At 41.5% G+C, this 14,239-nt stretch overlaps 2 protein-coding genes across 2 annotated transcripts in view; one reads left to right on the top strand and one right to left on the bottom strand.

The window, feature by feature from the left end:
• lxn (latexin) overlaps nt 1–4,878 on the top strand; it is an 11,563-nt gene extending 6,685 nt beyond the window's left edge. The window contains exons 2-7 of the mRNA XM_037677518.1: nt 2,612–2,782; nt 2,861–2,923; nt 3,182–3,359; nt 3,443–3,579; nt 3,987–4,049; nt 4,616–4,878. Of these exons, the coding sequence (XP_037533446.1) occupies nt 2,612–2,782; nt 2,861–2,923; nt 3,182–3,359; nt 3,443–3,579; nt 3,987–4,049; nt 4,616–4,711 (708 nt within the window). The 3' untranslated portion in view covers nt 4,712–4,878. The remainder of the gene's footprint in view (nt 1–2,611; nt 2,783–2,860; nt 2,924–3,181; nt 3,360–3,442; nt 3,580–3,986; nt 4,050–4,615) is intronic.
• Nucleotides 1–13,730, bottom strand: part of gfm1 (G elongation factor, mitochondrial 1) — a 19,926-nt gene extending 6,196 nt beyond the window's left edge. The window contains exons 1-13 of the mRNA XM_037677517.1: nt 13,565–13,730; nt 13,332–13,484; nt 13,104–13,236; nt 11,313–11,517; nt 10,534–10,650; nt 10,289–10,439; nt 8,870–9,024; nt 8,547–8,631; nt 6,860–6,997; nt 6,540–6,641; nt 6,363–6,419; nt 6,140–6,277; nt 4,917–4,999 (exon numbers count right to left, since the gene is read on the bottom strand). Of these exons, the coding sequence (XP_037533445.1) occupies nt 4,917–4,999; nt 6,140–6,277; nt 6,363–6,419; nt 6,540–6,641; nt 6,860–6,997; nt 8,547–8,631; nt 8,870–9,024; nt 10,289–10,439; nt 10,534–10,650; nt 11,313–11,517; nt 13,104–13,236; nt 13,332–13,484; nt 13,565–13,639 (1,592 nt within the window). The 5' untranslated portion in view covers nt 13,640–13,730. The remainder of the gene's footprint in view (nt 1–4,916; nt 5,000–6,139; nt 6,278–6,362; nt 6,420–6,539; nt 6,642–6,859; nt 6,998–8,546; nt 8,632–8,869; nt 9,025–10,288; nt 10,440–10,533; nt 10,651–11,312; nt 11,518–13,103; nt 13,237–13,331; nt 13,485–13,564) is intronic.
• Nucleotides 13,731–14,239: the final 509 nt, after the last annotated feature.

Raw genomic sequence — 14,239 nt, 5'->3', positions numbered from 1 at the left:
TGGACTGTATACCTGGATTATTGAGCATGGACTTTGTTGGTTTTGAAAAAGTTAAAGAACCTTTGGTACTGGAGGAAGTAGTACAATGTGAATATATTTGGGACTAAATAGGAACAAAAATTTTAAACTCTTTGTTTAACAGTATGATGAATGTCTGAGGGAGAGTTCAGATCTTATTAAGTGAGGTTCAGTGGAAAGGGTATGAACAAATAACAGCTTACCTGTTTTACCGCTTTGACTTTAGGTTTTTATAAAAATATACAAGTATTTTATAAAAAAAAATGCCCCTACAGAAATACATTGAAATCTCAATTTCTTCAAAACATTGTTTTCATAAAAATCATCTCCCACATATTTGCTCCATTTTTGTCTTCTTATGCTGTTTTTAACCAGCCTTTTACTACCGATGCTTTTAGTTTTTACAGTATCTGAAAAAACTATTCACTCCCTTGAACGTTTTAGGCTTTTAATGTTGTCGTAAATCAGTCATGGTTAATATAATTTTTACAATATATATTAATAAATAAATAAATAAAAAACCTCTGTATTGTCCAAGTGAAAACATTTTTTTTTTTTAAACAAACTTTTTATAGGCACTGTAACAACTGTGAGGGAGACACAATGGAGAAGTGGTTAGAGCGGTCTCCTCACAGCGAGAATGCCGAAGGTTTGCCTCTCAGCCTTTCTGGACACAGTCTGCAAGCGGGTTTCCACCGGGTATTCTGGTTTCCTCTCACAAACCAGATTAACTGGTAACTCTAAATTGTCCCTAGGTGTGGGTGAGAGTCTGAGTGGTGGTTTGTCTCGCTGTGTCCCTGTGATAGACCTGTGACCCGTCTCCTTGTCTCTCACACAGTGACTGCTGGAGATGAGCACCAGCTCCCCACAACCCGAAAAGAAAAAGCATGTCAAGAAAATGGAAGGATGGATGTAGCTACCATTCAGCTACTTTAAGCTAGCTTTTTGCTACTTTTACCATTTAGTTAAGATTAGTTACTTTTAGCTACAAATTAGCTACTTTTAGCTGCTCTGAGCTCGTCTTTTTAGCTTTTAGCTAGTGTTTTACCTTCTTTAGCTTACAGCTAGCCTTTTGCCACTTTCGACTAAAGCTAACTGTAGCAAAAAACTAAAGCAGTGTTTTCCCTTCCATTATACAAGCGGGGCGCGCCGCCCCGTCAACAGAGCAGCCCGTCCACCGAACCACGCGCAAACCCCCACCCACCCACCCACCCACCCACCTGTCGGCACTGACGTAACGCTACGCTAGTGGCTCGCAATACATGTGTGCAAGCTAAAACGCTAAAGGCAGCCTCTTCCCTCATACTGAACACCCCCCTCAAAAACTGTTGGTACAAACAGCGCATGGCTCAGATGTGTCCGTCTCCCCCCGCTCTAAAGCTGTCAGTATAAGCAGCTCAGGACGTGTCTCCGTCCGTTTTACCCCCCCCCCCCGACAAAAATCACGGACGAGATGAGCGCCCCGCCATGGTAAGTTATCTAGGGGAAACACTGTAAAGTTTCTTTTTAACAAAAAAACGAAGTCCAGATGTCATGATTCAACCTTTTTTGTTATTATATACCTGGATGACTGAGAAAACAAACTTTGTGTTTTTGAAACCATTAGTGAAAAGGCCAGACTTCAGGGGTATCTGAGGCAGGCTTGGAACACAAGAGTCAGGGTGGCTTCTGGGTAATACCAGATGGCTAGGCCTCAGACCGACGAAGCCTCTTGGATGAGGGGCGAAACGTTTCTTTTTAACAAAAAAACGAAGTCCAGATGACATGATTCAACCTTTTTTGTTACTGTAAAGTATCATTTTGCTGCTTTTATCTAGTGTTTAACTCATTTTGTTATTTAGAAGTACTAAAAAAAAGTACAAGCTAGCAGCAGCTAGCTGTAGCACTTCTGGTGAAACCTTGGAACTTCAGGTAGGAATATAAAAATATTACTGCAGGAGAAAAGTACAAATTGTGACATTAAACAGCAATTTAAAGGTTTAAAAAGTAGCTTTAATATAACCGTTATCAAATGTTTGACTAGACGGGTTTAAAGGTGGCATCAAACTTGGTCTTGGCTCCACTTGGACTAGCCTTTAGCTCATCATTCTGGTCTTGGACTAGCCTTTAGCTCATCAGTCTGGTCAGAAATAAAGTGTTTCTCAAAAACAGAGACCGTTCAAAAAGCTATCTACAACAGGTAAGCTATTGATAACTTTTCCATAGAGCCACACCTCAAAGATCCATTACTTCAAGTACAAAGAACATGGGGAAACAGGAACAGTGTTCTGTCTCTTTAAAAAGGCGTAGCCCTGTGAGCCGTCTCAGGAAGCAGGAAGTTTCCACTGACATGAGTTGAGTTGAAGGACTGAACGCTGGAAACATTCAGCCTGCCAAGAGCACTGCAGCACAGGCAAGATGCTATTCAGTTTACCCCCCCCCCCTTTTTTTTTTTACACATTTATCATCCTGTTGTGAGATATTTGCTCTGCTGTCCACGTTGCTCTGTTTCACATGAAGAAATCAGCTCCACCCAGCTGAAACCTGAGGGTCAAAGTCCTTAAAGCACCAGATGCTTTTGTTCTGATTTCCCTCCCTTTGTCTCTGTGCACAGAACTCAGCAGTCACAGCGAAGCCTGATGGTGTGATGGCAGTACGTCAGCTGAACCCCAACTATTATGAAGCTCGGAGGGCTGCCCATGTGGTGCAACTCTACCTGAACACCCGCTACGGATCCCCCTACAAGCTGTTCAGTCTGCAGACTGTCCACAGCGCGAGTGTAGAGGTCAGTCTGACTCGAGCGTGGCAAAATCTTTTCAACGCCGCAATTGCACAAATTAAGACTTAACTTTACATTTTATAGGAGGTCGGAGACTCTGGAAGAAGATACCAGCTGGCATTAACAGTGCAAGAGATCATCACTGACGTAGGATCCTTTTGAAATGATTTGTTATTGTTAGAAGATAAATCCTCTGTGGTTTAAACAGCAGATCTCTGGCTTTAGAAGGAGCAGGTCTAACCAGGTCTGCACCACATTTATCTTAGATCACTAATCGTGTTGTAAAACTTGTCTCTTGTCGCAGCAACATTTACTTTGTTTGCTCCTATGTTGCTTTTTACAGCCGTCTTTCTCTTTGTGTTTCTGTCTTCTTTTTTTAACAACGCGCCTCTTAAACTTATCCAGAAGACAGAGGAATGCTCTGCACAGGTTTTCTTTCCGAGGGGACAAAAGCAGCAATCGCCCCAAGTCCAGGTGTCCTCGCTGAAGGAGCTCCTCAAGATCGACACTAAAGCTGAAGAAGAGGCCCTCTACCAGCAGTACAAGACGAAGGAACCCCTGCTGTCTGTGCAATATTTACCTGGTAGGTCCAGCGAATAGAAATACTGTGGATTATGGCTCATAAATCCAACAAAGTGTCAAAAAGTCTGCGTGAACGTCTTTCAGATAGCCAGGGTAACATGGATCCTGCCATGAAACCTTTCTGGCACCTTTGCACTGTGGCCTCCAGCTTCATCATGCTGAGTGAATCCACAGAAAACACCCTGTACAACATGGCTCAGGTGGGCCGCATCACGCAGCTGGTAGGTGGACTCTATCTGCCGTCACACATTTAATTTGTGCAGCCTGATAACAGCGTAAGAGTTGATTTGTGTTAGCCGAAAGCGCAATGTCGAAACACTGTTCTTGTGTATTTTGTACTGCGGTGAACACGTGATTGTGTCAGGGTAGTGCTGTAAAAAATAATAATAAAAATGTGCGTGTGTGTGTGTGTGTATATATATATATATATATTTTTTTTTTTCTTCACGTGAAGCATCAACCTACCTCAAACTGCATGAAATTACCGTCCCACACATTCTGTCACAGCAAGGTCAGCTTCTTCCCACCAAATAGGAAAGAAACAGCAAACCAGCTGAGGAGCAAATCTGTGATTTTTGTGTCAACAAACTCCTTTTGCTTTATTTATTTTGCGCCTTGTCTTTTGCAGCCGACTGAGAACGAGCAGCTGAAGTTTGACAGCCTCATCCTGCTGCATGAAATGATTTCTCAGGTAACATTTAATTTGTGCAGCACAGTTTTTATGCTAAAGAAACATTAAAGATTCAATAAATTACTGAATGGCTGGCAACGTGAGCGAACAAATGCTGTTACGCAACATATTTTAATATGAGCGAGTGGTGGCGCAGAGGTTAGAGAAGATGGACCTGTGATCGGAAAGTCGCAGACTCAACCCCCAGCACCGTCAACATCAAAATGTGGGCGGAAAAGGTGAAACACCCACACCTGCCTCCACCAACAGTCACCCCACCCTGGGCCCCTGAGCAAGGCCTTTAACCCCCACCACCTGCTCCCAAAAACAGGTCTCTCTTGAAAATGAGTTCTCGTGACTCAATGAGACTACCTGTATAAATAAAGGGTAAATTATTATTTTTTTTTTTTAATAAGTTTACAAAAGTCTAAATATAACGATTTCACTATTTATATGATAAAAAGCCAACCATTTTTCTAAATGATGGGATTATCAGATAATACTCTTACTCCAGGCACGTGCGTAATTATGCAGCGTAAGGCTTTAAAGATAATTGAAGTTTTAATAATGTGGTATTTTTGTTGCAGGAAATCCCTCGATGGAAGCTGCTGTTCACCTGGAGTCCTGCAGAGGGCGTTAAAGTGCTGCAGATGGAGCAGCAGCCTCGCTGCCCCCATTGTTAAAACCAACCCAACCCAAACTAATGTGCTGCTAATTAAGAACCGCCTTCACGACTTATTGTTAAATATTGCATCAGAGACAAGTTCAGGGTGACACTGAACAGTCTCACAACCTGAGCTGTTCAAAAGATCAAAGCTTGGTTTATATTCAACACAATAAACAGAAAAACAAACTGTGTTTTGTGTGTGTGTGGTGAAGCAGACTTACGGTACAGGATTGGTGATGCTTTCCCTGAAGGCCACTTTGGGTTTCCCCATTACACAGGGACAGCCGTATTCCCTCTCCATCCTCTGAACCAACAAATCAGGGCAGAACAAGTCAAACAAATCCACAGGAACATACGGCAAGTTCAGGTGTTCTACATTTTCAAAATGTTCCTGACTTTGTTGCGCATCTACTTTAAGGAAATGCATAAAAACGGGTCAGACAGAGCTCAGTGGCATGTGGATCTGCAACACAAACTGAATACAAAGCTTTCAGGGTTACCACGATTTTCCTCTTCAAAGAAAAACAGATTGTTTTACTTGGTAACTGGCAACGAAGCCATTAATTGTTTGGTTTAATTTTAATCTTTGTTTTGGTTTCCTTTGCTTTGTTTCATGTTTTGTCAAATGAGTCATATTAGAAGTCATCCACAGATCTTGGTTCCAGTTTTGCTTATAATACGTTAGTAATCAGCGCACCTGTTTGTCAATAATTACCTTCCCAGCAAACGCCTACTGGTTTTCTTCACTAATTTGAAATGATCGCTTAACATCAATGGAGCTCGCTGTTCGCTGACTCCCGTTTCTTGGTGCCCTGCTTACTTGATGCCGTTCGTGAATGAAACCGTAGCATATCTGCTGCGTTTCGTCCGTTCTTGCGCAACAACAGTGGTGGTTTATTCAGACACCGAAGCTCTTGCAGTCAGGTCTCCGAGTGGAAGTTTTCGGAGAAATGCCAAGCATCGGTGTGAAATTGTTCGCTTTGGCCGGCTGCAGTCAATGGATTCTCTGCGTTTGTGCGAGTACGTGAACAACAGTAACAACGGCGGATAGAAGAGTGCTGTTTGTGCTGATCCCCCCCTTTCAACGTATAGGAGCAACACAAATAAACATCCATGTATTCACTATTTTGGATGTACCAGTAACTGTTTTCACGCTTGAATCCAAAGTGTTTGAGCTTGTTGTTGAAATACAAAAATGACAGCGCCACCTAGTGGCCGGCATGGAAACTACAGAGGATTCTACAAAACAGCTTTACCGAGCAACTTTTCCGCTACCAAAATAGGGAAAAAAGCTAACGTTTCCAGAGGTTGTTCATGTGTAAACAGGGCCTTAGTTCAGCTATTAAAAGAACTACTACAACACCACATCTCAGCAAATCTTTCACACATTCAATTTAGATAATAAACCATTTTAAAGAGTTTCTTCTTGCACACCGTCCACTACCTGGGAGTAGATTTCTAGGTGCAGCTCTCCCATGCCAGAGATGATGGTTTCTTTGCTCTCGATGTCGTAGTGTACTCTGAACGTGGGATCCTCTCTGGTGAAACGGTTAAGTCCTTTGGAAAATTTGTCCATGTCATTCTGGTCGAACAAAAGAAGGCATTAGAGAAGACTAAAGGATGACGTTAAAGTAGTTTTGAGAGGTACTGAATATAAAGCATTTTACTTTATTGGCTGGTTTCATGGCCATGGAAATAACCGGATCTGGGACGTGAATGGACTCCTGGGGGACAGAAATGACAAGAACAAAGACAAATATAAAATCTGCTTGTATATTTGAAATTTTAGAAAAAGCAAACAGGTTTCCTGCTTTGTGTTGACTTGAGATGTTTAAGTTACCCACCATGGAGAGGTCTGTGCTCGTCTTGGATGAAAAAGTGTCTCCGCTCGCGCAGTCGATCCCAAACAGCGCACAGATATCTCCTGCATAGACCTCATGCACATCCTGAAAAAAACAGGATTGTATCTGACTGAAATGAACACACACCACGTGTTGTGCAACACAAAACTAATGGAAACATGTTTTTTTTTACATGTTCTTATCTGCACTCTCGACTAACACCACAAGAGGAACTCCACCGTTCTGACCAGTCATGCTTCTCTGCAGGTTTTTAATCTACAAACCACAGATGGAAAAACCGTGACCTCCGACAGGCTTCTCACCTCCATCTGATCAGCATGGAGACGCACAAGCCTCTGAACTCGGACTTTCTTTCTTGTGCGCGTGTTGTAGATGTATTCTCCTTTCTTCAGGCAGCCCTGATACACTCGAATGTACGTCAGCTGACCAAACTTGCCAGCCTGTTCACAGGAAAAAACACAAACGACAGCAAAGCACCACAGATTATTATCTTGCTCTTACGTCAAGTGCGGAAGCAATGAAGAAACAAAACAATCTACAGATATAGACAAACTTAATGGTGCCTTTTGTTAAAGACAGAAAAATCCCACTTGAATAATCAAAGCAAAAGGAAGAAAATTGATTGAAAATCAACTAAAGAAACACATTTGTTGCTTTTTGAGTTTTGGTTCAACAGAATTTTCAATGGATAAAATTGGCCTGAACAAAAAGGATGGTAGAAAAGATGGAACATAATTGTAGGGAGCTGTTAGGGACTAAGGTGGGACCTGGTACCAGCCTCTCAGCTGTCTTCAGGCTTGTACTCAGTCAGGCTGCTTTTTAATGGGTGACTGGTAGTCACTGTGCTGTTTGGTATCACAGTGTGGAACCAGGAGCACAGAGTTGCTACAGAAGCTTGAAGAGAAAATAACAGACATCATGTTGAAGGTAAATGCTATAAGACCATCTCCAAGCAGCTTGATGCTCCTGTGACTCCAGCTGCACAGATTATTCACCAGGTCCACGGGACTGAAGACAACCTCCCTGAACATGGCTGCAAGAGGAAAAGTGATGACAAACTGAAGAGTTGGAAACCAAAGAGCCCAGAACAGTTTCCAAAAAGATTTGCAGTGAACTCACACGATTGGGACCGTACTGGATACTGTACTGTAAAAAGTTAATGAAAAAATAAAATACTTCAGACAGACGGTGCCATTTTGTAGTTTTCTCTCAATAAGCCTACACTGTATTCCCGCTCACAAGGACTACATTTCCCAGAAGCCAACAGTGCCTTCTGCTGAAATTCGTAGAGGGAAAGATTTGATCTGATCCGAAAAAGTTCGGCCCTTTACAGTGACATCGGCGCCCAGCGGATTCAGAGAGCAGCACGGAACTGGAGCAGAACTGGACCCCCCCGGACCCATCGGTGAACCTGAGAGCTGTTAGTCGGCCCACGAGGACTTCCGAGCAAGGGACCGTCAGCTTTACATCCCCAGACCCAGAAGAGAAACAGAGAAGAACGCTGTACCTACAGTGAAACATGGAGGAGGCTCGGCTCTGTTCTGAGGCTGCGCTGCTGCATCTGGAGGGTACAACGAAATCTCAAGACTATCAAGGCATCCTGGAGAGAAATATGCTGCCCAGCATCAGAGAGCAGGTCATGAGTCCTCCAATGAAATAATGACCCAAAACACACAATTAAAAACGTCCAAGTATGGCAAAGGGTCCTGATCCAAATCCTGCTGAACATCTGTGAAGCTGAAACATGCAGTCTGGAGACGACTGGAGTGGACCAAAAGAAAATATTAAAATGAGTGTACAGTCCTTTAGTCAAGCCAGTTTCATTAGTTTTTACCAAAATGTAAAAGCGCCGACTGATTTTCACAAGTTTTTTTTATATTTCTTACCATTACTTTTGTTAGTATGAAGTTATGTCAGTGACCTTTGTGGATTTTCCTTTCTTTAACAGAGGTGTGCAAATAAACCTGTCTGTATTTCAGAGTAACGTACCTCCAGTTTAAAGGCCAGACCAAGGAAGGGGTTTGTAGAATCTCTCGTGGAGTCCATTTCAATTGTTGAGGATTTAGATGAACTTCTGTTACACAAGAAAAGCCACAAAATTGAGAATTTCACATGACAGGAAACTAAATTTCATGTTTATTCAAAGTTGCTTTCGAGGCCGCAAACTAACAACTAGAGCTGCACAATGCATCTTTAGTTTCGTGCAGTACCAGTGCTTGTTGTAAAAGACTGCTGGGACGCAATAAACTGCAGATGGCTGTGAGCTTCGTGCCGACTTGAACAGAAAAATGTGAAGAAAATTGAACACCCACTCGTCATTGAAGATGGCGTAATTCTTGACCTCGCTCGGGTTCGGCAGGTAATCCACGATGGCGTCCAACAAAGGCTGGACGCCCTTGTTCTTCAATGCTGTGCCGACCAGCACCGGGGTGAAGAGGCGCTTCAACGTGGCTCTGCGGATCGCGGCCTGGAGGACAGCGAGACGAGAAGAGACCGGGACGGACCGGTTTTATTCAGGCACCACATGAGGTGTGTTGATTAAATGACTTTTTATTCATATGTTGTGTAAAATGTAAATAAAAACAGAACGCAATCACATAAACTCACAATTTATTCACAAGGAAACACTGTTGAGAAATTGTACCATTTTGGAAAAAAATATAATTTATATACTGTATATAGAGAGGCTTATGAATTTTATAGCAGAACTAGAAAAGTTCCTGGAGAAACATTAACGGGGATTACCAGGCTGCTGCCAATTTAAAGTTTTGATTTGACAATACTATGTTGGGGTTCGCTCTCAGCTACCACTATACCAAATTTCTGCTCAATATGGCAAAAAAAAAAAAAAAAAAAAAAGTCAACGTTATAGTCATTTTTTCCATTTAGCTAAGGTGGCCATATTGGATTTTCGATTTGGATTCAGTATGTATAAAATATGTGTAAAAATAGCTGAATTAAAGCCATTTAAATGTAGCTTGGTGACAAGTGTCCCATCAGGCGTTTTGTATGGGGAAAATGGCGTACTTGTTTGCAAATTACGTCGCCATGGTAACTCGAAACGCCAAGAAAAGTAATAACACACATCACGGCGCCGCGACGGTCGTTTTGATCTAACATTTGCAGGGGTACACTTTACGGTTCGGGCCGCATTAAAGTTGATTGAACAGTAAGATATAAAGTTAAGAAACCCTTGTCAGGTGGATAATAATAGGTGCTGCCTTATACTAGGCAGTCCTCAATAACTTAGAATAGTTTGGACATGTCTTCTTTTACATGCAGATTGTTGCATCAGAATGGCTTTTAAATTGATTAAAACCACCCCAGCAAACACTTTTAACCTCAGTGTTGTGCTGCATTACTGGTTTAGAGTAAAAATGCTTGAACTAATCTGCAAATATTTATGCTTTTCAATACAGCTATTCTAAAAACGTGTTTTATTTTAGCAATATTCATAGGCCAAAACATCTTATTCCTGTATACATGCTATTGAACAAAAATGAGCTTAACCTCTTGTGTATATTGAGTTTGTGCATCATTTAAAACCTATTTTCACAACTAAACCAGTGAAAATATTAAATATACTCCCGTTAAACATCAGAATATTTCTCACACATGGACTTTAAAGTGATAAAACACAAATTTACAAGAATTAGGCAAGCGTTTGGTAATTTGTTTTTGTGTATGTGTCACGCATGACTGGCTGTTTTCCCCCCACTGATGACACAAACCTTTAGTTCTTCTTTGGTAGGAATTTTCTCCTCCAGGAACATCTCACCCAAAGCTTCATCCGCATTAGAGACGCACTCCACCAGTTCCTGCTTTCGATCTGCAGCTTCAGCACGAAAATCTGCCGGGATCTCATCGTAGCGGATGTTTTGACTACAGGGAGGAAGAAACGTCAGATTTGGCTGCAACAGATGTTTCGTTTTGTGTCAGCATCAAATGAATGTACAGCATCCTCAGGGTTTCTCACCCAAACGGTCCGTCGAAATAAATGCTCCGCTCTTCTATAAGATCGATGATGCCACGCATGTTCCCCTCCAGGCCGATTGGGATGTTCACAAACGCCGTGTTGTGGTTCAGTTTGGATCTGGAAAACAAAAAGGTAAAAAAATAAAATAAATAAAAAAACTTACAAGGGGCTGAATCAGCACTAATCTGAATCTGGTTTACCACTCCTTTCCCTTTCTGTTCTTTAAAGCCATTTGGTTTAATTGCTTAAAGAACTGAAAGAAACTCAGAATTTAATCCACGTTGCGAACAGATTGAAAGACAACATTATTCTGAGTCAGAGTAAGAAATATATTTTTGTTAGCACAAGCACAACTTGTACTTATATATGTAAATAAATGTCTAAAAAAACAAACTTTAATATATGCAAATACTTTACTTTTTAGACATTTATTTTGTACAGTTACAGCTGTTGTGAATAAATGTGCCGCGTGACAACTGGGACAAAGCTTCGAATCAGAAATACATTTTTGTTATTACTTTATGGGAAGAAAAAAATATTGAGATATATATCGTACATCGCGATTTATCTTAAAATATCGAGATATTAATTTTGGTCAATATCGCCCAGCTCTAATTCTTACCTTAAAAGTTGTTTGTAAACATTCTGGTTGCATTAATGAGACACTTGTAGTTGCACACATGTCTGACATGTTTACGGATGTACAGGAAGTACACCTGGACCCCCTCTGTGTCGCCGAACAGAATGCGCGAGTGTGAGCGAGCACAAATAAACCGCACCTCAAGTTCTGCAGGGCTCGGCCCGGGTTGGCGCCCTGTCGGTCCAGCTTGTTTATAAAGGTGAGGAAGGGCACGTTGTAGCGCTTCATCTGTCTGTTCACGGTCAAGGTCTGACACTGGACGCCTCCCACTGCGCACAGCACCAGCACGGCCCCGTCCAGCACACGCAGCGCTCGCTCCACCTCGATGGTAAAATCCACGTGACCTGAGAGACAACCAGCAGCCCGGTTTCTTAGTCAACGGTAGCAGGCGTTGGCCAACTCGAAATCTGTCACTTTCACAAAGAGAGCTAAAGTTTGATCCATCTTTTCATGGTTTGACCGAATCAGCTACAACTCCATCATTTCCCAACACGCTGATCTTAGAAGCTCTAGTGTGAATGGCAGCTGGTATATTAGTGTTTTAGCAGTGACTGGTGAGTGGCTGGTCCATGTCACATCCCTTTCCCCTTCAGCAAAGACATGTTTGCACAATATTTAACTTGCTTGGTCAATAAATGGTTCCGAACATAGTTCAGGAACATCAAACACACAGCCTGGTTTGGATGTTTGGTTCCACAATTACAGGAGTTTAAAGAATCTGTCGATTATATAAAAAAAAACCTTTTCAGTCTGAGTGTAGAGCTTTGTGCTGTAAACAAGCGTAATGGCAGCATTTTAATATTATGTTTGTGTCAAGACATCCTTTAAAGATCTGTGATCACCGAGACATGATGCACACGACTGTCTTCCTCTTTTTATCTTTTTCTAAATTTCTTGCAAAACAACTTTACTTACAAATATTTTCTTCGCAAAAATATATTGAGTTGACTTTACTTCCATCAGAATTATTTTATATTTTAAAAAATTCAGCTTCAAACTTACTCTATTTTTGTCTTCAAAAGCTACTTTTATCTTTTAGCTAGACTTTTTCTACTTTTAGATAACTTTTCACTACATTTATCTTTTAGCTAACCTTTTGCAACTTTTAGGTTTTAGTAAGTGGTTAAGCTTTTTTTTAGCCAGTTTATTGTGTTTGCCTATTAGCGAGTGTTCTGGTTTAAAGCTTTTAGATACAGTTTGGCTCTTTTAGCTAACGTTTTGCTGTTTTACACTTTTGGCTAGCTGTTGCTACTTTTAGCTAGTTTTTTTGTTCCTTTTTGCTTTTAGCCAGTTTTTGTTGTTTCAACTTTTGGCTAGCACTTTGCTACATTTGCCTTTTAGCTACTGTTTTGCTACTTTAAGCGTTTAACAAGCTTTTACAAATTTTAGCTAGATTTTTGCTCATTTTCACTAGCCTCTGTTCATGTAACTTTTGGCTACAGTTAAGCTCTTTTTCCAAAGTGATTTGATGATTTTCAGGTTTTAGCTGATCGTTGCTACTTTTAGTTGGCTTTTTGCTCATTTTGGCAATCATATTTACCATTCTATCCGTTAGATATTTATCTAGACTGGTCCTGGGGGTTTTGAGCTGCTCAGAACCGGGTCATAATTTAATTATTATCCCGTCTCTGAGCAGATCAAAAACCCCAGGACCAGTCTAGATAAATATCTAACATATCTTTTACTTTTTTAGCTTTTAGCTACCATTCTGCTTCTTTTGGCTTTAACGCCTCGGTTACAGCCTCTTCAGCATATTCATTCAGCTCTTGGCGTTCACACTGCGTTCTCAGTGAAAACGCAGCTTCTTCAGTTAAATGTGTTTGCTCGGAGCGTCAGCGTGTAGGGGAAATGTTTTGTTTTGGAGCCTTTTGTTGTCAAGTAAGCCAAAGTAATAGAGCCCTAATCGCTCAGATCGGTGCGGCTCCAGCACCTGGTGTGTCGATGATGTTGATGTTGTGGTCCTTCCACATGGTGTATGTAGCTGCTGACTGGATGGTGATGCCTCTCTGCCTCTCCAGCTCCATGGAGTCCATGGTGGCTCCAACACCATCCTTCCCCTTCACCTACTCACCACAGACAAGAGGAACCAGAGGGTCATGACATGACCTCACCTGGGAGCATAAACTCAACAGACACATAAGCCCATCCAGATGTTCACCTCGTGTATCTCAGTTATCCTGCCCGTGTAGAAGAGGACCCTCTCGGTCAGGGTGGTCTTCCCCGAGTCGATGTGAGCGGAGATACCGATGTTACGGATTCTTTCATTGGGGAAGACACCGGAAGAGCACGTCCGACAGCTGTTAATGAGCACCTATATGACAAAGAGACACATTCAAAGCCTGGGTTTGACCAATTACATGTAGACACCACGATGAGATAAGTCGAGTTTACCTTTTTGAGCGTGACGCTTCCTGGAGCTAAAAGGTGCGTCTTGGTCAAACACAAACCCGCTTTCAGTACTCTCATTCTGGTAGCAGCTCGGTGGAGTTCAGGCTGGATCCCTGCTGCTAAAACTCAAATGACACCCCGGTGAATGTCACGCCGGGCCCTGATGCTCAACTGTGAAACGACTTCCGCATCTACGGAAGCCCACAAGTCCCAAAAAGTACACGTTTGCGTCTGGTCAGCTTTAATTCTGAAATAAACCAATTAAAAAAAATAACAAAAAATGTGATTCGACTGCGGTTTTGACAACAGTTTACTCCTTTGTTGGGATATTATTGCAATATATTAAAGCACGTATTTCAAAAGGAGTATTAAAGCGCACGTGAACATGCAACGATGTTGCATTCAGGTACCAACGGAAATGTTAGACTTTTTGGGACCAGCAAGATGGTGGAATTTAAATAATAAAAAAAGTAAATATCTTAAATAAGAGTCTTTAAACACTTTGATTTTAGTAAACTACAGTTGATTTGAATTAAATTAGGAAAAACAAAGTAACTTTCTGAAATCGTCGTTTTTAGAAAATGTAGTTCATAAAACATTTCTACTTTGCATTTGTAGCATTTTTATTTTATTTTACGTGAAAACATGTTTCAAAATATGTTTATACTGTTTGACTCG

This window comes from Nematolebias whitei, chromosome 6, assembly GCF_014905685.2.
Source record: "Nematolebias whitei isolate Nwh7 chromosome 6, NemWhi1, whole genome shotgun sequence".
Lineage (NCBI taxonomy): Eukaryota > Metazoa > Chordata > Actinopteri > Cyprinodontiformes > Rivulidae > Nematolebias > Nematolebias whitei.
The sequence above is the reverse complement of the archived record's forward strand: the minus strand, read 5'-3'. Positions and strand labels throughout refer to the sequence as shown.